Genomic DNA, 25,236 nt, shown 5'->3' on the forward strand with positions numbered 1-25,236 from the left:
TGGCAGTTACCTGCCTGAAAAACATTATTTAACCATATTTTTGTTTCATTTCCCAGGCAATCGATTCACAGTAATCGTGAGACTCTTAATCCCAGATATTTACTTCTTTCAAATTCCACCGTCTGAAATGGCTGGATTTGAATTCATGTGATCAAAACATGATCTGGCACTTTCGATTGACAGTTAGTGATAACGCTACGAGACCATCGCCTCCCCGACTGTGGAGCTGCGTGCTGTTGCCATCCTTCTGACAGAATCCTGAAAGATTTTTGTTTCCTCTGTGTGTGCAGTGATGTCTCTCCTGCAGCAGAGATAAATAGGTTTGGGCGCAAGACTGTTCACCGACGAGCTGATAACATCCACATGTAGTGGTAAGCAAAGTACAAGGAATTGGACCAGTACTGGGAGGTCTGGACACTTCTGTCATTCATTCAAGGGAGCCCACACATGCATTCTTAGACGGTTGAGTGTCAATCCGATCTATGAATGCAAATAGAACTACAAATTGGCAAACTACATTCGAGTTGGAAACAAGTGTTTGATGTACAATTAGGCATACAATGAACGATGAAGGAAGCGATTGCCCAATGGTATTACCACTGGATTATTAATCCAGAAGCCCAGGGAATATTCTGGACCTAGGTCCGAATTCCAACATGGCAGTTGGTGAAATTTCAATACAGTAAAAGGAAACCTAGTGTTAAGGGGCCTATTGAAGACCATGAAATAATTTTTGATTTTTGGAAAAAAAAAATCTGTGTCACCAGATCCCGTTGTTACCTGGTGCAGGGTAGACATTACTCTGGACCCATACCAGCATACCAGCAGATGCTGGAGATCAGACTCGAGAGTGTGGTGCTGGAAAAGCACAGAAGTCATGCAGCGTCCGAGGAGTGGGAGAATCGACATTTTTGGCACTAGCTCTTTGTCAGGAATGAGACAATCTAACTCTTTATTAAGGGCTTGTGCCCAAAACGCCCATTCTCCTGCTCCTCAGATGATGCCTGACCTGCTGCGCTTTTCCAGCACCCCACTATCGAATCTTATTCAATGGCCCTGTCCGTGACCTTAACGATTTTATACACCTCTGTAAGGCAACACCTCAGCCTCCAAAGCTCCAGTCGAAACAGCTCCAGATTATTCAGCCTCTCACAACAGCTCAAACTCTCCAACCCTCGCACATCCTTGTAAACCTTTTGACAATATGTTCTGCTTTCACTACAGGAGTCATTCACTGTATGGACATGCATTTTCTGCGTAATTGCTTTCTGATGATCGTCATAACTGTTCAGCATTCCAAATAACTTCTACGAAGAAAGTTTAATGCACAAAGTGGACATTGTGCCTGTAGTGCATTTCAGCCAAGGTTCAGTTACAAGAAACATTTTCATCATTCTATCGTATAGACATGAAAGAACCGTGAGTCTATTTCTGTGCTGCATTCTTCTATTACTGATTCTAACTGTCACTTCAATGTTTTGACTCAATCAACAAGAAGTTACGACATTATTGCTGTTGGTGTTGCTGAGTTGTCAGACACTGTTTTCCATCACCGCACGCTGGTGCAGTGAGACAAAGACTGAGCGCTCCTATAAGCTATCTGTGCAACTGGTTACTATGAACTTGCATGACTGCTTATGTTTTTCATGAACCGGTTTCATCTCTTCTAAAATGGAAGAGTTACCCTGTCTGTGCAGAATGTATTAACTCCGGAGGGGTGCCAAGTCCCACGCGCGTCCTTATTCCAGAATCCGGAAAGTCTCTTTCTTGACTCAGTTTCAAACTGGGTTCATGTAATTCTCACTTGTCGCCAGAGCATGAAAAGGAACCCATCGGACTTTATAGAAATTAAATTTCTAGAAGTGACCCGCTGGCAAAGAAGGAAACCTTCCATGAAGAATGAAAAATGCTCAGTTCCATCCAGACTGACAGCAGAAGCTTCATGTGACTGGACGGCTCAGAGTCACGCGTCAGTGATCACAATATGTTTTTGATTGGTTATTATTATTAAGATATAAATTAGAACCCCCTTTCTCATTCATATGTGAACCAAGTTTGCGTAATACTGGATCACTGAACCTATCGTTCGCCATTCTGCAGTTGCAAATACAGACATAACAGGGCAATACTGAATAACCAGCAATGTGGTTGACGCTGTTCTCGTTGCACAAGTGTTTGATTATTACAAATACGTGACAGATTATTGTCTCTCAAACAAGTTCTGCAATTCCCTATGTCGCTGGAGAATTCTGTTTTTTCCTGCATTTTCTGCACTACAACGTGACTGGAACAGTGAAATAGATGGGGACATCTCAAAACACACAAGACAAATTATTTATATGCAATATATTGAAATAAATGTATTAGTTCATTTTAATAGTAGATTATTAATCATTAAAGTTTTATTTTCGAACTTGAGGTATGTGATATCAGTCTGAATGCGGGTACCACTTCAGACCCGCCCATGATCTCACTGTTTCCTTGACGTGCTATCATGTTCAATTGCTCTCTGACAGTTTTTGCCCGGGGTCAGCCCGGTTCCGAGTCTCTGTGGGGCTCAGTGCGCAGTAATACACTGCAGAGTCTGAAAGTTCTGCTTTCAACAAATTCAGCTGGATAGTGCGGTTCACATGATCCAACTTCGAGGAAAACCGGTCTCCTGGAAGTCTGTCTGTGGTGCTGATATATTGGTTTCTCTTGAGGAGATATTCCATGGAGCCGCTGGAATGCTGCCGGTACCAGAACAGGTAAGGATCACTGTTTGTTGAGGCAGTGTAATTACAGAATAACAGGACCTCATCCCTCTCACTCACTGCGATTGCGGCGGGTTTTTGTGAGACAAAATCTGCATAACAGCGCCCTGTAAGGACCAGGTGTGAGAGTAAATTTTAAAAGTTGATTCATGATTCGTATTGCCCAGACGCAGCCCGTTCACCTTGATCAGTAAACAGAGAAAGAAGAGGCAGGGAAGCTGGAAAAGTATCCAACTCGTACAACTAAGCGACTGGGACCAACAAGATTTTGACATATGAAATAAAAAGTTTTTTTATAAAGAAATACAGGCCACGCGTTTAACGAGGTGATTTCCCATTCCCCTTCCAAGGGGACACCTGGAAACAGTCGGTTAGTTTAAAAGGCCGGCCTTTGTCCAGTCATTTCAGTCGCTTCAGTCCTGTGTGGATTCCCAGCCTAACTCCTCCACTGTCATTCTCCAAGTACAGTCGCTAATTTCTTCCAATCTTTGCTGAGTTGGGACACGTTTAGACCCAGATCATTTTCATCTGTGGAAAATGTGTTCCTGTCTCTGTGATGCTGGAACAGCGCGAATCAATGTGTATTCTGGCAAACAACTAACGCATAATGTCCCACAAGTTGTGGACTTACCGGTTAGAAGAGCTGCAGCAGTGAGCAATGAATAGAGAGTTCGAGACGCCATGTTTGCTGAGAAATCACGTTGAACATGAAATTAAAATGGTTTTCGTGAAGAGTTGGGAACAATTGAGTAATTTCCGGATCTCTGCTCATTGGTTCATTACTGGCAAAGACATCAGGTGACAGCCAGGGAACTTGGAGCTGTTTTATTCTTCAATTGGACCACTTTTAAGCTCGTGGGATCCTCAATTCATGCCATAACTATGAACAAGGTTCTGGAAAACGGTTATTGATACGTCACTGAAACGTTGATTTTGTTTTTTTTTCATCACGGATACTATCAGATTGGCTGAGTTTCTCCAGGTAATTTCACTTTGCTTTCAGATATCTAGTAACTGCAGTTCTTTGTTATTTGTTTGAACAACAAAGTCAATTTATTCACCTGACAACACTGCGAAGGACGAGAGTTTAAACCAAATGTTGTCCCAAAACGGTCATTATTTCTGCAGGCATCGCTGGAAAAGTAAAATAGTTCATGTTGTTTTACTATCAGTACTGTTGTTCCCCAGTTGCTCTCTGACGACGAGAGTTCCCTGCAACTGATACGGAAGACCAGTGGGTCAGAGAGATTTGGAATAAAATAACTAGATAAATAAATAATTGATAAAGCTTCAGAGAATGTAATAGCAGAATCAAATGCTGTTTTCTTGGCATTTGGTGGCAAACATCATTGGTTGCAATGGTTATTCAGTTGTTAGCAAGCCTGTCGCACTGCACTGGGGTCACAACTTTTATTCCAATTTCGGGTGAACAATTTTTGGAGAGTACACGTTCTTGCTGTACTCCGGGTATTTGCACACAGTTCAATGATGTGCAAGCTATGTGGATTAGCCGTGGGAAATGCTTGGTTAATGGAATGGGACAGGATAGGGTGCATGCGTTTCCATTGGTGGGTTTGGTTTCCATAGGCTGCATGGCCTGCTTTCACACTGTAGAGATTATATATTGTCAAAAGCTGGTTTCATTCAACTTTACCTTTAATCGTCGAAAATGTTACTTATGTTTCTATGTCAGATGCAGTGTGTCCAAACGCTTGCTCGCCGTCATATTGTCAGGCAGTATTAGATGTAAATATCACCATGACCACGAGCACCCATACAAGGACAACTGATCCATTTAAAAAAATGTCGCGGTACAAACTTCCTCATTTGAATGAGAATAGAAAGACCAGAGATACAAACTAACACACCATCTAAATACTAACTAAAGTGAATGTACAACTGACAAGTTTACAGATGACACAAAAGTAAGGGGGATGGCAAGTGGTGACGGTGACTCAAAGAATCCATAATTAGTCAAAGACGTAGATGATAACAGTGAGTGTCAGTATAGCATCCTCTGGTGAATCGGTATGAAATTTGCAATGCCTTAAAATGAAGAAATTCTGGAAGGGCAATAACAGATGAAGAATTTTCAAGGCATGTTCTCGAGATGATTGGATTGCATAACCATTGATGTCAAAGGATGGGCAATCATAATTCCTTCACGTTTCATTGAATTATGATTTAAACTGTTATTTACATGCTGTGTCACATGCTCATTGTTTTGCACTTTCTTGCCATTCTCCTTCAATACTTTCTCACGATAATGGCGGAATGAAACGGTAATCAATTGGTATGTTTTAAAAAAAAAGACCTTTGATATCATTTAGAGGAAGTGTTTTGCCAGAGTTCCCTGGTGCGCGTTTGTCTCCAGACCTGACAAAATGGTTGATGCTTAACTGACCTCCGAATATATTTTGCAATGCACAAAATTCAAGGGGCAATTAAGGAAGGGAAAAATGCTGCCTTTACCAGTGACAAATTCTGGAGATTTCTGGGATATTGCTTTTCCTCTGAGTTTGATCACGTGAACCGCTCGTTCCAGGTGGAACCATTAAAAACAGAACTCACGCTCTCTGCAATATATTGCTCCTCTCAGAGACGCAGAATTGAAATGGTTCACAATTCGATCGTACATATTCAAGCAAAGCTTTAGTATTTATGAATATATTCTTGCAGTGAATTGATGCTGCCAGTTTAGGGAATGAAAAATAAAGAACGTATTTCAGGCCTTTTGAAATGTCTTGAATGCTTTCACCGTTAAACCAATGGGGCGCTGTAGAAAATACAAGAACCAGTTTTGTTCCAGTAACCTCTTGCTGTCAGGCAAGTAACTGCAGCACTCATACGACCAACATCGAACTGTCACATGATTCTAATAATGAAACACTGGAAGAAACAGAAACATGTCAAACACAAAACAGTGGCATGGGGAAGCCAGTAGAGGGTGTCACTGTATCAGATTAAACAGAAGACGGACTGACAGTCGTGTAGATTTAGAGAGAGAGAGAGAGAGAGAGAGACGAGAGAGAGAGAGACATTCTGAGCCTCTTATTCATCAGTTTGGAAGTCATTCATTCAAACGTCCCTCCAGGTCAAGGACTTTCCCATTGCAGGCAGAGATTATCTCTCTTTCACATGCGCGCGCGCGCACACACACACACACACACACACACACACGTATCGAGACAAACCTCAAGGCGAGCAGTAACATTTCATCACTTTAACAGCAAGAGAGACAGAAAAAAGAAAAAGTTAATGACTCTTTTTTTGAACAAACCTCCGAAACAACAAACAGTCCATTGCACACAGGTACAGATATAGAGACATACACAAACGTAGAAACACACATGACTGCACACTAAATGCAAACACACGTACTTACAAACACACATAGATAGTCAGGAACAGAGATACGGAACATACAGATAGAGAAGCAAAAGCACAAATACATGGACGCATGTACTCACTGTCTTGGTCTCTCTGACAATCCATCTCTCGAATTTCCTGTGTACAACCTTGAAAACTTCAAAATTCGGAGACTGTTTGAAAGTAGAGTTCATGAAAGGCATTCCCTGAGAGTAGGAGTGTTGATAACTGAGCTCACATTCTCCAGAAAATGTGTCAGTAATTTAGGAATGAAGTGAGAAACATTGGTTCGCACAAAGGATTGTGAGACTTTGTAATTTTAAATGAAATTTGTAATGAATCAAACAACAATTTCACTACAATTCCAAGACATAAATACACATCTTTACTCTTGATGTGAAATAAATGATTCATGACACTAGGAAAAGAGAGTGGTTTGCTCAGCCAGTCTGTACCATTGCCACAAAATACCACCGTCACTCTGCATTTTATTCTGTCTTTTTCATTATTCCAAATAAACTTGAAATGGACGAGAGAGCAGAAAGGAATAGAAGAAGCAAAGGCATTCACAGAACAGAGGAATGAACGTCTTGGCCAATTAATAATTGCATTGCAAAAGCAAAAGGCAAGTGTCTTCAATGACAATGATATCCAAGCGACAGGATAAGAAGCGCCCACTAATGAGATATCTAGTATAGTCACAGGATAAGTATGTAATAATAATTGCTTCAGATGAATAAATGTGGACATGAAGTTAACAGTGAGGTGACCGACTTCAATTTTCAAATTACTCTGGAACTTTCGATGTAAATACAGATCCTATCTAATGTGCCATGCCAGACCAATACCCAGTGCTCCCTACATGATCTAATCAGAGTTTTGAAAAGCAGCAGCCAACCTGACTTTCAATTTTCTCTATCACAGCCATCGCAACACATTATACATGAAAGGAGATTATGTTGAACGTCGACTGATATAAATTAAGACATATTTGACTTGAAAATTGTCTTAAAATGGGCATTAAATTTAAAATCAACTTCTTAAAATCATACATAGAGTTACACAGCACAGTAACGGACCTTTTGGCTTGACATGATCATGCTAAGCAGATGTCATATATTGATTGTGCTCCATTTGCTGGCATTTGATCGGTATCAGTCTAAACCCTTCCTATTCATGTACCCATCCAACTGACTTTTCAACGTCATAATTGTACCCGCCTCCAAAACTTCCTCTGGCAGCTAATTACTTTCATACACCATCCATACACCTTTTGTATTACGCTTTTATTATTTCACAAAACGTATCAGAGACCAGACTGCAAGCGGAGATTTTGCTGGGTAAGGAAAATGCGTTAATAAACACAATCTCTGCAAATGCCCTGAAACTTACGTGGAATCAAATTTAAAAACATACGCTTTTATCTCACAATATCTCCTGTCCATGTCCAGACTGTAGCAATAGGATCATGAGCAATGCAATACCGACGAGATCATGAGCCGTAAGTATTGTGAAGGGCGCATGCACAATAAGGTTACTTGGTCTCTGTCAAATGTGAAAGAAAGCAGAATGTGGGAGAGTCATTGGGGGTGGTTGCGAGAGCGTTGAGCTTTAATTAACACCGAGTGCAGACCTCAAACCTCGAAAAAGACACTCATGCTCCTACACTGACAGTGAACTAACCTGAAGATATTCTGCCACGTGTCTCAGCGACAAACCCCGACTAATCGTTGACATATTTTTTGGTGGAGCGCAATAGCCAATAGCGTGCGTGCACGCTACTCCTGAGTTCACAGAGGAAAGCCATGAATATATTTGCAAAATGGACAGGGATAAAATCTTTTTTGCAGGGGATTTACCCACGGGGAATTTAAATCAAGAGGAATTGGGAAGGAAGACTGGAAATGCAAAGAAACTCAAGTCAAGTAGAATCTTTGGAGGGAAAAGCAGCGAGTTCAACAATGCAAAAGAGTGGCTGAACTTAAAATGCCAATCCTAACTTACTCTCTACACATGCTGCTGTGACAGCTATGTTACTCCTTCCTTTCAGATCTCCAGCACTTGCAGTATTACACATTTACTCAAGAGAAATATCTGTCACTTCTGCATTTCTATTCTGAACGGATATTCAAGGCTTTAATTACGTTTTTTTTTCTGAAGTACATTTGAAGCAGGGAATTGATAGCCGAGAAGCTGAGCTCATCTGTCACATCAAGATACGACACAGAATCTGAAATTCATCATGTCTGAACATCATTTGTTTTGAAGTTGGAACACAAATGTTCATTTATTCTGTCTGTCGGCCAAGGCTGCAACTAAGAATAAGAGCCACTGGGTGGAGAGCCAATTTCAATGGGTATGAATGGATTGGAGCCAGATAAATTGCAATCAAAATGATGGGTGAACATTGCATTACTTTCAATCAGAAATAGTTCTGACAAGATTAAGGGTATGTCCCCATCAGTGATGGAGACAGTGGTCACAAAGCCAAAACTGTTTTGATGACAAAATAGAGAAAGAAATTGAGATTCCCAAGGAAAAGACACTTGCTGACAAACATGAGGTTGATAGTTCAATGCTAACCAGGGTAAGTTTTGACTGTTCTGGGATAAGTGAATAAATAAATGTCAGAAGCAGAACGAAAGTTTCAAAAGATGGCAAAGCTAACTTGGCTGTGCAGCAAAGGTTCTTCAATAGGCATGTAACCAATAAATGTGCAATTTAACGAAAATGCATTGAGTGTGGAGAAGTCTTTAAAAGATCATCCAAACTGGACAGATTCAATACCACCAGCGCCAGAGACTGTGAAAAGGGGTTCAAATACCCGTCCGAGTTGGAAATGTATTGAAGCAGTCACACTGAGTAGAGGCCGTTCATTTGTTTGAAGTATGGAAAGGGATACACTGGGTGTTCACATATGCTGACACATCAGCGGTTTCCCACTGAGGAGAAAAGAGACCTTTTAAATATCCAAAATGCGAGAATTTCTTCAAAAGTTCGAGTGACATGAATCTTCATCAACGTGTTCATAATGACGAGAGGCAGCTCTTCTTATCTCACTATAGAACTAGATTCAATTGATCATCTCAATTCGCTGTACATGAGCAAGTTCACACCACACGACACCACTCTCCCGCCATGAGTGTGGGAAAATATTTATCACTTCATCCAAACGTTTGGCACACTAATGATTCGCCTTGTGAATAGACCACACTCCTGTCTTGAGTGGGATGAATTAACTAATTCATCTGAACTGCTAATGCATCAGTGACTTCACACTAGAACAACACCGTTCTTATGCCCTGAATGTGGGAAAGGATTCATTGTCGTTCAATCTGGTCATACAGCAACAAATTCACAAATGAGATCTCATTCATATCTTATAATACATTGTTGTATGTCTTGGCGTATGCAATGAATCAAACATTTTGCAATTCAAAGATGTGCAGATCAGGTGAATTGGCCATGCTAAATTGCCCATAGTGTTCGGTGTGTTAGGGGTAAATGTATGGGAATGGGTCAGAGTCGGTTACTCTTTGGGGGGCCGGTGTGGACTTGTTGGGCTGAAAGGTCTGTTTCTATACTGTAGGGAATCTAATCTAATCTAAATACTTTGAAGAAGGTCTATTTTAGATTGGTCATTGAGAAGGTGGCCACAGAGACATCCAAGGTGTCAGACCGACCACGCAGTTTCCACTCGTGCAGACAACGGTTCCTAATATTGTGGCTGGAGGCGTGTCACCAGGAAAGAGCTTTCCACTTATCTGCTGTGATTTGATTTATTTTTATTGGGGACATCGATGACCTGGTGGTAAATTTTAATGGTAGTTGGATGGAGTTTTAGGGGGACATGAGGAATAATACATTACCCAAATGACTTGCGAAGGTTCAATTCACTGCCTTTCAGGGTGTTGGAGGAGAAACTCAAAAGATATATAACAAGAATTTAGAAGGTCACACACAATGTCAATAAATGTCTTCAATATCAGTGATCCTGAAAATAATTCCATTTGTTTTAGCTTTTTTATATATATTCCTACAATGCACACATGTCTTCTTGAAACTGTAAGCGTTCTGGGATTGGAAGCCACCGTATTTTAAGATTCGCATTTTTGTTTAGCTCCATGATTTTTACAAATCATGTAGATTTAATCTCTGCAGAAGTACAACCTTCTAAAATATCTGCACTCATCTCATTCAGGTCTGTTATGTATTCTTGACGTGAAGTGCTTCATGACTGGGGGCCATTCTTTTCAGTTGCACATGACAGAAGTTCTGGAATTACCTCCTTAAAGTGCTCCCCCTCAATGCATCCCTTTCCTCCTTAAATACACCCCTGAGCGAATTCCTCCGGGACCAACATATTTGTCACCTGTTCTAGTATCACCTAGGCAAATAAACACAAAACATTCCCGTCCTGGATACCTGAAATAAAAACGAAATTGCTGCAGAAACTCGGCGTGCCTGGTAGTATCTGTGGAAAAGAAACGTTTCTAATTGAGAAAGACAGTTTTCCAGAACTGAAGAGACGTGGAAGAATGTTGGAATTTAGATTGCACTGAATGTTATATAATCAGTTTCTCCCTCGTGTGGACTTGCTGATGTTTCAGCAGGATGGAATGAGTGAAGGAATCTCTTCCACACATCTGGCAGGTCAATAGAGTTGGCTCAATTTGATACCACCAAAGTACTTTCTGCACAGAACGGCAAATGAATCCCTTGTTATATACTACATCATTTCTCTGCTTTCGGAATCCAATTTGAAATAGAACATCCTTTATTGTCCGTTCTGCTGCATCAGACATTTCAGTTAAGTTTCGTCCACACAAGCAAGACAAGTTCTCTTCACTGTGAACGGGGCTTTTTCCTCACATCTTCCAAAACCGACAAATGTTCAAATAATGATAAATTAGACGTCTTCTCCCAGTTCTGCAAGGATGGTTGGCTCAATCTTCTATCCATCTGTCAATTTACATTCCCTCGTCATTGCCTGTGAATTGATTTTAAATAGAAAAGCATCAGAGTGAGGACATTCAAAATGACGACGACAAGTTTTGAAATTGTGATGAAAGAACCTGATCATTTCTGGGGACATTACTAGGAAAACGTGACCAAGAACACCTATCGTATTGCCATTGAATCACGAACTGTGAAGGAATACTCTGGCCTCTATAGAAAGAGAGAAATAGGAGAGGCAGGAGAAGAATAATCGGGTTATTTCTTTCCGACAATAGCACCAGAATGTTGATAGAATCTCCCAAACCATTCACCTCCATCAATCAGAAGGACCAGAGCAGCAGGCCTCACACATCTCACTTCAACACACACACTTGCGTAACATCCAATACTGGAGATATAGATGACCAATCACATCAACGAGTTCTTTCCAGTACGGAAAGAAGACCTTCGGCCCAGAGTCAATGCATCAGGTTCAGTGGCTCTTCTTGAGAACATCTGCATCGTCTCTGTGAGACACAACACCTTCACAACTCGGTCATGTTTGTCGGGTGCAAAATAAAACCAATGATATTCGGACAAAACTACAGTCTAGTTACAGCAAAGAACGGATGCCTTCGATGACTCCTCAGTCCATGTTACTCTCCCAGTTTATACTGCCTCACCTCATTCTTCAACAAAGGTGTTGTCACACGATCTTGACAGCAGGGTAGGAAAATGAAACTACAGTCTCTTAGCTCTGTCATCATAACTCTGACAGAGTACAGTTGCCTGATTCAGAGAATACAATCACTTAATTCCAGCTCTTTTGAAACAACCTGTCCCTTTGGACTTATATTAGTACAGCCTCTTTCATTCAAACAGCGATCAATTCTCACTCAAATGCAACTTGATGGCGAGAGCTTTCACGTAGCAAAGATTCTCGGAGTTTCACAGGTATTTTACGTCATATTAAATCACATGACCGAATACTTGACCAAAGCGATCAGTTGTAGTGAGTGTTTTCAAGGATGAAAATAAAGAAAAAGGTTTGCAAATATTTTGGGAGAAAATTCTAGATTTCATGGTCCAGACAGCTCAACTGTAGGATATTCAATATCGGCAATGAAGTGTGTCCGGAATTGGTGTTCTATGTACGTGGTTCTGGATTAGCGGTGCTGGAAGAGCACAGCAGTTCAGGCAGCATCCAAAGTGCAGCGAAATCGACGTTTCAGGCAAAAGCCCTTCGTCAGGAAACCGCTTTCGCTGCTCCTTGGATGCTGCCTGAACTGCTGTGCTCTTCCAGCACCACTAATCCAGAATCTGGTTTCCAGCATCTGCAGTCATTGTTTTTACCTTCAATGTACGTGGGCCCACAGCCCAAAATATGCGGATACTGGAAATCTGAACTAATGACATTCAAGTGTTGGAGAAATTCAGCACATCTGGCTGCATTTGCAGAACATGTTTCAAAGGTGAATCTTTGGAATCGGAGTATTAACTATTTCTGTCTCTGTGAATGCTACCAGCGCTGCTGACTTCCTCATGCACTTGCTCTTTTAGTAAATGTCTTACAATCTTCTTGTTTATTAACGTGTAAAGTGAGCGCCAACTGAATCTACCTGTGCAATGGATAGGGATTCACTTCAACAAACTTTTCAAAAGTCTGAATCTCAGTGTTTCACCCAGAAGAGGTTTTAGCAGAGGTTAAAGGGGAAATAAACAAAGTGCAGTAACATTAAAATCTGAAAAGAACACAAATGGGAACACTCATAAGAGATCACACCTCGTTAGCCTTTGGTAAAGTCATAGATGAAACACATTCAGAATCCGCAACCAACGCTAAACCCTCGTCCAGAGAGGGAGAGCAATGATACTTATTCAGACTAATTGTTGGACTGGTCGGATTGTCCCTACAGTAAACTCCAGCTGAATCCTCTACACGATAGAAGAATGGGCGATAATCTTATTAAAACATGGAAAACCTTTCTCGGGTTAAATTATGACAGCAGTCAGAAAGGACTGTTGTAGAATCGGTTTGTTTAAATGTCTGAGAAAGTTCTGTGCGTTCACTACAACATTCTGACTGGTCGATCTCATTTTTTTGTCATCCTGATCTCAGCTGCATGACTGAGTGAAGCCTCCTGCTTATAGGTTCAGGTTTCCTGATCAGACGTTTGACTAGGGTCCCACAGAGTTGCTCAACGTTAAATAATCACCATCACTATTGAATTAACATGAGGTGGGGGTGAGGCAGGGAGTTAAAAAAAACTGATGCTGGGGGCAGTGTAGTGGGGAAAGCTATTTTTGATTCCTTCCAGCAGCATACCTCCACATTCTTTGCTCAACACATATGACTAAATAAACATGGACGGGTACCCGGCTCATTACTGCGGGGCCAAGAAGGATTGCACGATGGCTGACAGAAAATATCCTCACCTTCAACCCAAACCCCTCCCTTTGTCCATTGCGCGAGTGTGGGAGGTGGCGACATATCTAGCTCACAGAGCTTGTGAAGTGACATAAAACTGTACGTTCCCTCCTCCAAACCTACTTATTCAAACAGTGCACGCCCAGAGACCTTGATTCCACGGAGCTCATTAATCATCTCGTGGACACTGCAAAACAACCCACTTCATCTGAAATGCTTCAGTACAGGTCAGGAAAGAAAATCCCAGAATAATCGGTCTTCCCATCATCAAACTATCGGCTCCAAACACGGCAATGATGGGCACCCTCCATGGTTTGATCCTGTGTGTTAGTTTACCCTGTGAGTATCGAACACAGAAACAAACATTGCATGAAATTTAAAACACACTGCTGCCGATTTCGTCCACATTACGGGGATGGTCTGCAGTTTTCCCGCGTTGTGTCGGTCAGTTCTAATGTCCGCTCATTTCTCTCTGTTTAATTTCCAGGTTATTTCTGTCAATCAGTGACACAGAACCCAGTAGCGGTTAATAAGAAGGAGTGTCAGTCTCTCACCATCAACTGTGTTTTTAAAAGTAGTTATAGTTATTATTTTGAGAGTGGACATTTCTTTAGACAAACGCGGACAGCGACGGAATGGGAGCGGATCTCCAGTGGCGGGAGATTCGTTATGTCCACAGATAAAGCACAAAAGTCATTTTCGTTGGAAATTCGGGATGTCAGAGTTGAAGACACCGCCACCTATTACTGTAAAGCTCGGTACCGGTACTACACACACAGTGACAGGCCTCGGCTTCCCGTCGCTCAAAAACTCTCTCTGGAGATTATGACAGAAACAAATTGAAAATTGAGCCAATCTGCACAGAAAATCCCGCATTTCCGCCACTCAGCTGCAAGTCAACCAATTTGCAATTAGACTGGATTATTGTTTTTAAAAAGTGTGTTTCACTGATACCAAGTGCGCTCTGATGGTGAAGTCTATTTTCAAGGTTTGTGTGGGTGAATCGAAGTTAGGAATGACTGATCACAATTAAAGGAAACTGACGTGAGAACTCTAACAACTGGAAGCGGGATTGCAGTACAGATGTCATGCCCAACTCCAAACTAGTCCTTGGAGGTTTTACACAGACTTATAGCACTGTGCAAATTGGGAGCAAGACACAGTGAAAGGAGCCAGATCATATACCTCTTTACAATTAAATTATAAAGTCTGCGTCCCCAGTAGTTAATTGTCAGCTTGAAGTTCACTTCGCTGTAATACAGTTTGATAGATTTACTATCTGCTGCAAGTATTAATTTCTTTACTCGTTTATTCTTCGCTGATATGAAGTGAAAATCAACCTCATGTATTCCTGCGCCATTTGAGAGAAGAACAAGAGATTAACTTGAGCCAAAGGGAACTTGGACACAAAATACATGGTCTATTTATCTAAATCTCGTGAATAATTAGTTTGTTCAAGCAGGGTGCTGATAATTTTTTTGATGCTTTGAGATACCATTGGTTCTTGTACAGAGGAGACTGAGAGGAGTATTACTGTGACGTTATGACCATGTAGATGGACCCGGAACAGTGGTGACTGTCACAGCTGGTAAGTGACTCTGCATTCCATCTTGCTATTCATTATGTTGCTGAACGATCGATTTATTTTTGTTAGTTTAAACGTAAAGAAAGTAAACAAATATCTTAGAAAGAAATCGCTTCTGCTCCAATGTCGGAGTTGCTGCGTGTCAGCAGAATATGTGTGTCAGGTCTTTGTTTCCTCAGGCGAAAAAAATGAATGACCCCTGGCCCTGAGTCAGCGGTTTCATTGTACCTGTGGTATCAATGGCCCAGCGGGTCAGTAGAGGGATACCACCAACATGGCGAACAGTGCTTAAATGAAGGAGTGCCGACTGTCTGGAATCGACTCTACGAGTTACCTGCGACTGAGGGAGCTCTGTCTGTTGCTTAGGTCTGTAAGAAAGAAATTTTTACCAGGCAGAGATTTAATTCCGAATTCCAAAAGTTCAACAACAACATTTCACCCACGAGAAAATCAGAAACACTACTCAGCGAACCTCAGGTAGAAGAGGTCTGGCTGCATGTCAAGATGAATTATCCTATTTGAGGAATGGAAGTCAGGAATGATCGACTTGCTATTTCTTTCCAATTCCTTTCATATATGCATTCATCTGACCAATCATATTTCCATTTTACTAGCCTCCGAATGAAACGTGAAACTGTAAAGAATTCTGGTTTATTTAATGTAGGTAGTTTGAGAAATCGACTTGTTGTAATGAAGGCGCTTATTGGAACCCGTTCAAACTGAAGAATGCTCATTCGAGACAGCAAGTAACAATTCATCGAAAGGAATATTTGACAATTTCTGGGGCATCAATCAAATTACAACTCCTCATCAGGCTGTTGAGTGAGTGATGTAGAGGGAAGGGCTGGAATGGGTTCTAGCTTGAAATGATAGTTAGAAATTTGTTCTCCTTAATTGAGAATTACTCAATTGGTATTCGAACTAGTAAACCTAAGCTTCATCAGACATTCCCTTAGGATAGCGTTATTGTCTCCTGTGAAGCTATTCTGAAGCCTCAGCTCCATTACTTATCGTTTAAAAGAAGCAGAAGTGTTCTAATTTGAGCAAATAGAATTTTAAGGTGTGGTCATTAGATGGAATTTTCTCCAAACAGGAAAGTCTATCCAACGGTCACAACTTGCGATTAAGGGACAGCAGTTTGGACTATGAAGAGCAAAATGTTTTTCAGACAAACAATTGCCTTGAATTAGTGGCATTCTGCGTCTCAGAAAGCAGTGGAGACCCAAACGTTAACTGTTTTCACTGGTTCTGTTTTATTGGGGAAAAACAACGAAGCATGAAGACACTTCACGGAAGTCTTAAATACGATGGCCTCGAAACTGGGATGGATGAGACTAAAATGAGAGTAATCGGCCATTAGCAGAACAAATAAAGTAATGAAGGTGAAGAAATGTGCAAAACGTGGAACAAGAGTAGTTGGAGCACATTGCATTGAGTCATTTATCGAACGTTTTGAAATCACAGGGAGGAGAATGGAATACATCCACACAGTGTGTTGAATGGGCAATGTAAATTAGATTTCGGGCAGACGTGAACTTTGGCATAAATGCACAGCCATAAATCAGTTTGGCTGAATGACCCTTGCCTTCATTTTTACTGTAAAACTGAAAAGACGTCCACCCAGAATACAATAATTCAATCAAAGTCACTGAAGTTGAGGGAGATCTGAAAGATAGTTCCCAGTGTGTAACAAACAGGACAGACAGTACTCAACAGAGAGCTGAGGTATTGGTGCAAGTTGCCATGATTGCAAGAAAACAAAAAGGCGCAAAGGAAAGTCAGAGAAGAAAGTGACCTGATTGGGGAAAAGCTTGATCAAAAGTCGTGCATGCTCTCATGAACAGAGGAAACGTGCAGACAATGATTGAGCTGATCAAACCCGTCGTTTATTTTGGATCCTGCTGTGCATAGTATCACAACATCGTTTGGTTACATCTGGGTGGTTAATTTTGGAAAATTTATTATAGAGTCATGGTGTCATGCAATAGATCAGATTTCCCAAAGCTTTCCATTTGCCTGTGTTTGGCCTGTATCTATTTAAACATTTCCTGCCTGTCATACGTTTCCAAATGATTTTTACCTGATTTCACTGTACTTGTCTAGAAGTACTTATCACTGCACTTGGCAGTTAATTTCATATACGCACCACGCTCTCTGCAAAATGCTCCCTTTTAAATCATTCTCCTATCACCTTAAACATATGCCCTCCAGCTTCCAAGATAATCACTCGGATTTGTCTGTCAACCGAGTATGTGAATGCTGCCTTGTTCAGAATCGTTTGTAATTGTTCCTACTGTACTTGCATTCTCCGCATAGCCCTTCATTGTCTGCCTGATTCAGCTGCTGTAGATTCCCCATTTGAACTTTATTGTTAAATCAGTGTCCAGCACCCGTTCTGGCAACGTATTGCACATCACAAGAAGATATGTAAAAGAAAATGTCACCTTAGCACCTCATTTCTACATATTCCGATAGAACAGAACAGATTCAAATCTAATGTCAACAAAATGAACAGAATCATTCCTGTGCTTTGCAATTTATCTTTTCAACTGAGGCTGAATAAGCGTTGAATGTCATCCCACAGCTTTTGGTTCCCTCGTGTCCCGGAGTCCAAACCAACAAACTTCTGCTGGTGACACCGTTACATTAAGCTGTGAATACACAGGGTTCTGTCAATACACAGTTTACTGGTACTGTCAGTCCCCAGGACAAGCTCCGAAATACATGCTTCAAAGATACACCTCAGGAGAGCAGAATAAAGAAAATGCTGCAGGCGGGAGAATTTCTGCTTCTATTGATGCTGCGACGAAAATCGCTTGGTTAATGATCTCGCAAACACAACCAAGTGACTCCGCTGTGTATTACTGTGCACTAAGTGGCGCTCAGCCCGCACAGTGGTACACAGTACGGAGAGAGCTGCACAAAAACCCTGAACATGCTGGGAATTACAGACAGTGTCACAGATCACGGAGACAGCTCTAAAATACCTGAACATGGGGTGATTGCAGTCATCATGATACACAGCACAAAGAAAGCTTTCAAAAAAAGGCTTCTCATGGTAGATTATACTGTAATAGACTCAGTAACACAGAGCACCGAGAAACCTGTACGAGATACTGAACATGGTCAGGTTACAGACAATCAGCGTCACAGAGCGTAGAGACAGCTGGACAACATCATGTTGGCAGAGGCGTGAGGAGCTGGACTCTGAGCTCGGGATTTGGCTGGGTTTGAGCGGGATTGTTTTTATCCAGAATCTGCCAGATTAAATAGTATTTCTTGTTTGGCAATTGACTGTTTATGAAGGAAACAGCATATTCAGGGAAAGAATTCTAGCTTTATGTAAAGCAGGTCGAACACAACTTGTTTCTTCTTTGCAAACTGTTAATAGAAAATCAATCAGTTAAGGAGATGGCATGTGACATTTTAACAAGAGGTGAATGACATGAGCAAATTCATCATTAACTCATGTCTTCTAATTGAATTATTATTTGAACGAGAAATGCACGTTGGATTATTGAGAAAAATCAAAAGCTTGAGGACTAACTGGGTCCCAGCTTCATGGGTGGGGATTGCATGCATATCGGGTAGCATTCCTCTGTGTTGTGTGAGTGCGTGGTTTTAGTTTTCATTTTATAATCTTTCCTGAAGAAACATAATTCTAAATGTACATTCAGACATCAGTGGCACGTTTCATTTCCTCAAAGCATGTTTCTGAGAGAGGCTCACTTGAGTTCTATCAGGAACTGCTCACAGGAACATTTAACCAAAAGTATAAATTCATTTAAATTGAACACTGTCAGAGATCAGAAATTTTGACATATCAACAAATTAGGTAATGTTCTATCGGTCCTTTTTTGTCTATTCTTGGCCATGAGGAAGCTCGATACTATCGATTTCAAACTATTTTGAATGTTCACAGTCAATTTATTTTTTATTTCTACAAATACTTTGTTAGCTTTGTGGTTTGTGTCATCGTGGGAGTTTGTTCCGAAGTCTCTGAGTTGTTGGTTGGTTTCAGTTTGTGTAGGTTCAGCTGCGGTTTTACTGTTCCTCAGTGGGAAATTCCTCTTCAGCGTATGTGACCATCCAATTCCCTCAAGTCAATTGTTTGATTCTCTCCCATCTTGTCCGGGCCTAGCTTTCTCTGAACTTTATGTTAGAAACAATCTGCAGAGCAGGCGCAGGACATTTACCTAATTTGACCCTGCAAATATATGTGCTTCACATGAACCTCTCTCCACTTCACAACGAATGATATATTAACAGTTTTCTTTTACTTGCCTGTTCCATCGACTGCTTGTATGAGCGTAGGTATTCTTTTCAAAGTGCCTTTGCAAGAATGCATTTGCCTTAACTTCTCAATTTGTTCTTCTAGTGAAATTTGTCAGAGTCGCGGATAAAAATGGTTTTTCGAATTCGTTTCATAGAACAAGGGCATCATTTAAAACATCCCTGTTCAGTCACCTTCCGTTTCCATGTTTTTCTGGAGAAGAGTGATCCAACTGCAGCTGCAGAATACACCTCTGTCACTGAGTGTCTATTACACATGAATGAATGTTTATGGATGCAGTTCTCATCAAGTTAGCTCCTTTTTACTGGGTGACATCGGATTTCTCGAGTCTTATTAAGAAGGTAAGCCACCATCATACCAAATAGCACAGCTGACTCGAGGATGGACTGCTCTTTTAACATTTACGTTCATGCACGACCAATGATAACATATTAGATTAGATTCCCTACAGTATGGAAACAGGCCGTTCGGCCGAACAAGTCCACACTGTGAGTGCAAAGAGTAACACGCCCAGACCCATTCCACTACCTCCGCCTAATTCACCTAACACTACGTCCAGTGTAGCATGACCTGCACGTCTTTGGATTGTGGGAGGAAACCAACCCAACACGGGAGGATGTGCAAGCTCCAAACTGATAGTTGCCCTTGGTGGAATCGAACTGTGGTGCCGGATGCTGTGTGGCAGCAGTGCCAACTATTAGGTCACCGTGCCGTTTCAGCTGTGTCTCTGGAACGATGTAGTTTATATTGAAAAGTAGCAGGTAGCGATCATGTTCTTGCTGAGAATTTCATCATTATAAAGTCATCCAATTTTGATGGGAGTTTTGTAGTTCTCCGCAGTGCCCTGAATCCTCTGGATTTTATTTTTTCAAATCATCTCAACACCCTTATTTGGATTTATTGACAGACCTTTCCCTCCTCTCTCTCAACCTCAGATATAAAGACTCGACGTCATACTTCGTGAAGTTGCACAAACCAATGAAATTAGAGTGATCCTGTCCCCAAAGGAAAATATAATCATTCACCGTGTTGGAAGGCATGAAGCAATTAGGTAATCTCTTTGTTCAGCGAAATGTCAGTAGGGCGCATACTCTACATTAATTGTCCCTGTTGCGGCTACCACAGTGAATAAATGAGGGGCCATTTCAATGTGTCACAGAGCAAACCCTTATGGCGACAACGACTCCTGCAGTTTCTGAAGGAAGATGCACGAACCAGTCATTGCCCCATTCTTTGTCATTTTCTATTCAATTCTCGCTGCTATCGGTGCCATCCAGTACGTCACTGATTTTCGAGAGAAACGATTACCGCATCGTGTATTTCCAGAAGTCTGTTTGTTTCCCTTCCAGGATTCGGTAGCACTTTGCCAACCTGCAACTCTTTTATTTTCAGGCACTTCAACGGGTTTCCAGTCCGATTAATACATCATGAAATAACATTTGTGTTAAATCATCGTGCATTACTCCCAATTACATTATGATGAGGGGCACCGTGTTCTTCAATTTTGCATGCAGTGAACTGAGAGAAAAATGACTTATGCGACGCTGAACTAACTGTGGTGAATGACAATGCATGAATATTAAACTGTAATATTGTCACAGATTGAGTTTCAACCCTATTCAGTAAAATGCAATTTGGTCCATTGCAGGGTGAATTGGCTATCATAGTGTGGTAAAATGCCTTTATGCACGGCTTTCATTGCAGCATCTAAACATGAATTATTTTGTGGTTGTACTTAGAAGATACTGTGTAATATGAACCTACTTTCAGTGATTAAACGAATCGACAATATGTGCTGTGGAAGGGTGTAATAAAGTATAGAATTCCCAAAGGACAACAGCATTGCTAACATGTTCTTTGGACTTAAATGAAAGATGTCAGTACTGATGCACCAGTTTTGAGCTTTTGTTAGCTTGCTTTTCTGCTGTGAATTCTCGCATATTTCGGACATTATCTTCTAAATAATTTGCCAAAAAGATATTGTTTCTCAGTTATTAGAACGTGCAGGTTCACCTCTACTAAAGTTATCACGCTGCATCCAGCAAACAGCAGAACAATTTACTTTCGAGGAATATGAGATATTGACAATCGGTTTGATCGAAGGAATGACTGAAGGAAGAAAGCAGAAGCCGAGCTGCTCAGGTGACAATTCCAACAATCTGGGTTTCAGTCATTTAATCTATAACCAACACAGTGTTTTGTATTCAATTGAGGAATGCACAGGGCATAGCATCAAAGTTAACATGAGATTTCAGACTGTTGTATGATGCTACAGGAAAGGATGTGGCTAGACTCTGAAGCATCTGAAAATTTGAAGGATGAGATTGTAAAGGCTAAGACATCTCTGGTAAGGTGCCACCGTCGGTCAACATTTACGGGTTGAAGGTTGGCCCGTGCTTGATATGAATGTATTCATGGCAACCACATCATTCTTGCAATTTCGAATTGGACAAATAGCTACTTGGCATTAACTCAATTGCACACTCAATTGATGGGAGAGCGATTTTTATTCTGGACTGATCACATTGACAGATGATGTGATGGTGCGATGTTGGGCTGGGGAGGGGAAAGTCAGACATGACAGTAGCCCAAGTTATTGTCCAACTCTAGAATGGACCTCATTTGGTCCAGGGATTTATCAACCTTCAGTATAAGTTTTCTGTTCTCACCATCCAAGGATTTTCATGTACTGCACTCCTCCTCAGATATCATCCATTATTGGGAAACAGTCGTATCAAACTTTAGAGCTTTATTTAAAGTCGAAAATTGAGGTAGCAAAACCGGAGAAGGAAAATCTTTCACTAATTTCACAACTAAAGATAAGAAACAATTGGGGAAAATGCACAGAAGGACAGATATGTTCTTCAAATTAGGCATAAGACCCAAGCTCACATTTTGAAACAGGAACTCTGTTTGATAGAGTAATCAAAACACGTGGAAGGGGCTTCAGAATTTTGAGGTTGCTGTTCTCGTTTTACTTGTGTGCAATTGTGCAATTATCCAATGTTCCATCGCAGGCATGAAATGGTGAGATATTAGTCTCGTTCACCGGACCTGAAACGAAGGTAAATGTTCAAAACGTATTTGACACTCTCTCGACTCTAAAATAGTTTAAATTGGAGAAGGTTTTGTTAATGTCACGGAGCTCAAGCGAGGAGTTTTGAGATTTCCATTAGTTTATAACAAGTGACGCATGGCCCAGCGAATGTCTCGTTCTATGCCCTTTATTATTCAGTTCTTGCTACTACTGGTGACCCTGGTAAGTAACAGATTCTAAGTATTTGTTTTTAAGTGCAACAAAGTATATTATATTAAATTTCAAGATCATCTTTTTTTCTGATAATCACCGTTGAAGGGAACAGCCTAGATCACTGTGTATATGTAAAGTGTTGAGTTATACTAACCTGCACGCGTTTGCAGTGCACAGCAACATGATATCCAAACTGTTATATGAGCAATTATAGAACAATTGGTTATTGGATTATTGATTTGTGAATTGTAATGTGTGACATTGCCTGAATAATAAATAATCAGATTAACTGCAAAAAATTAAATTCTATTACGATGCTGGAAAGGTCAACGGTTGTTTTGGCGATTGTCTGGAATAATGCACCATCATTGTGTTCGACGTTTCTATGCACAGATACTATGATAATTCCGAAGAAAATTATTGCAGATACGTCATTTTTTTAAGGATTAAAAGTATATCTAGTGATTACTCAAGTCAGTTCAAAATTAGTTTGCAATTTCCCCCCAGCCAACCTGCTGGTGATTGTCATTCTGTTACGAGGATCATGCAGATTCTCTGGGTGCACCGCCTTTTAGTTGGTGGGGATAGTGGTGAGCGATTTTCTTGTGATCATCACTTGGTGACATTTACTTCCGACACAGTGCCCTGTCCACGACCACTGCCTGCACAGTCAGCACAAAGATAATCTAAGCCAGCCGAGATGGCTCAGTCTGGGTAACTGTGACATTCACCATTGCCCTTGGCCACCTGCTACCAGAGTCTGAAGACAAGTTACTGCACCGAGAAAGCTGCATCACTGGTCATCGGAGTGGTTTGTGCTTTGAGCTGCATCAAGAAGCCTGCCTTCTGACTTCTTCACCCAACCCTTGTGCATTGTGGATGGGGAGTCCTGGTTCTGAGACTTACAGACACATATTATAACTCATCTGCATGGACGCCCTATGACTGGCTGAATCACATCTTGACGCCTATTCTCCCATTCCTACTTATTCTGCTGTTCAATGCCTTGACTGTCAGATCCATCTTGGCGGCTAGCAGTGGCCAAAGGAGGCTCCAGGACACAGCAAGCCACGGAGACTCGGAGATGGCCAACCGTAAGAGGTCCGTCATACTGCTTTTCACCATCTCGCTCAGCTTCCTCCTTCTATGGGTCACCATGTCAGGCACTTCCTCTATATACGGGTTACTGGTGAGGCATATGTCAGCGGCTTGGACTTCACTGGCCCACAGTTTATTCTCCAAGAAACGATGAACATGCTGCAGATACTACGTTCCTGCAAAAACGTCTTCCTTTATGCAATATCCCAGGACAAGTTCTGAGATGAACTGAAGAAGGTGTTGTTGTCTCCCTCCATATCTCCCGCTGAGTGCAAATAACTTTTTCATGTTCTCCGTCAATCAGAGTGGCTGCGTGTGTAACACACGCTCTCACTCTCAACATTAAATTACGTTTGTGCGTTCCAACGTCTGTACTGGAAATATGGGCAGTCCATTTTACATCCTTGATATCCTCTGTTAAAGACTGATGGAAAATAAAATAGCCGAAGATGTATTTTTAAGAATGAGATACTAAACTGTAATCTGCGCCTGTGATGACTATTTTGCACTTTCAGTGGTCCAGGCTGTATCATTTGAGATTCATCTCTTTATCTCCTTCCCTCCTTCCCTCACAGTCGCCATTCTTCCGTTATTTCCTTCCTTCTTCTCCCTTATTCGTGTCTCAGCACTGTTACATCTACTTATTTGAATCACTCGCGTTGTCTTTCACTTTGACAAAATCAAGATGAACAGCTCATGACGTCCTTCACAATGATCACAACAGTTTACATGTTTTCATAATCCATGCCTCTCTTGACGTAGATCAAATTCAGTTAAAGTCTTTCGCAGTATTAGCAGCTCCAAAGAACTCAGCGCACCCCACACGAAACCTCAACATCCACACATATATTCTGCACCTGAATTCAAATGTTGTGCTCTTTCCTTTAATCATATGAAAATCAAGGTTATTTTCATGATTTCCCAACGTTATGTGTTGCTTAATATGATACAATGGAACATAGAACAATACAGCACTGTACACGCCCTTCGGCCCTCGATGTTGCGCCGCCCTGTCATACCAATCTAAAGCCCATCTAACCTACACTATTCCATGTACGCCCACATGCTTGTCCAATGACGACTTAAATGCACTTACAGTTGGCGAATCTACTACTGTTGCAGGCAAAGCATTCCATACCCTTACTAAACTTGGAGTACAGAAAATACCTGTGACATCTGTCCTATATCTATCACCCCACAATTTAAAGCGATGCACCCCCATTCCTGTGATCGCCATCGCCATTCTTGGAAAAAGGCTCTCCCTGTACACCCTATCTAACTGTCTGATTATCTTATATGTCTCTCTTAAGTCACCTCTCAACCTTCTTCTCTCTAAGTAAAACCGCCTCAAGTCCTCAGCCTTTCCTCGTAAGACCTTCCCTCCATACCAGGCAACATCCTAGTAAATCTCCTCTGCACCCTTTCCAAATCTTCCACATCCTTCTTATAATGCCGTGAGCAGAACTGTACACAATACTCCAAGTGCGGCCACACTAGAGTTTTGTACAGCTGTAGCATAAC

At 41.3% G+C, this 25,236-nt stretch overlaps 1 gene segment (V, D, J or C); it reads right to left on the minus strand.

The window, feature by feature from the left end:
- Positions 1-2,498: 2,498 nt before the first annotated feature.
- Positions 2,499-23,742, minus strand: LOC132807049 (T cell receptor alpha variable 19-like). The segment is given in 2 exon segments: positions 2,499-2,860; positions 23,604-23,742. Coding segments are annotated over 2 exon segments (501 nt in total).
- Positions 23,743-25,236: the final 1,494 nt, after the last annotated feature.

The sequence above is a fragment of the Hemiscyllium ocellatum genome (genome assembly GCF_020745735.1).
Source record: "Hemiscyllium ocellatum isolate sHemOce1 chromosome 27 unlocalized genomic scaffold, sHemOce1.pat.X.cur. SUPER_27_unloc_1, whole genome shotgun sequence".
Classification (NCBI taxonomy): Eukaryota; Metazoa; Chordata; class Chondrichthyes; order Orectolobiformes; family Hemiscylliidae; genus Hemiscyllium; species Hemiscyllium ocellatum.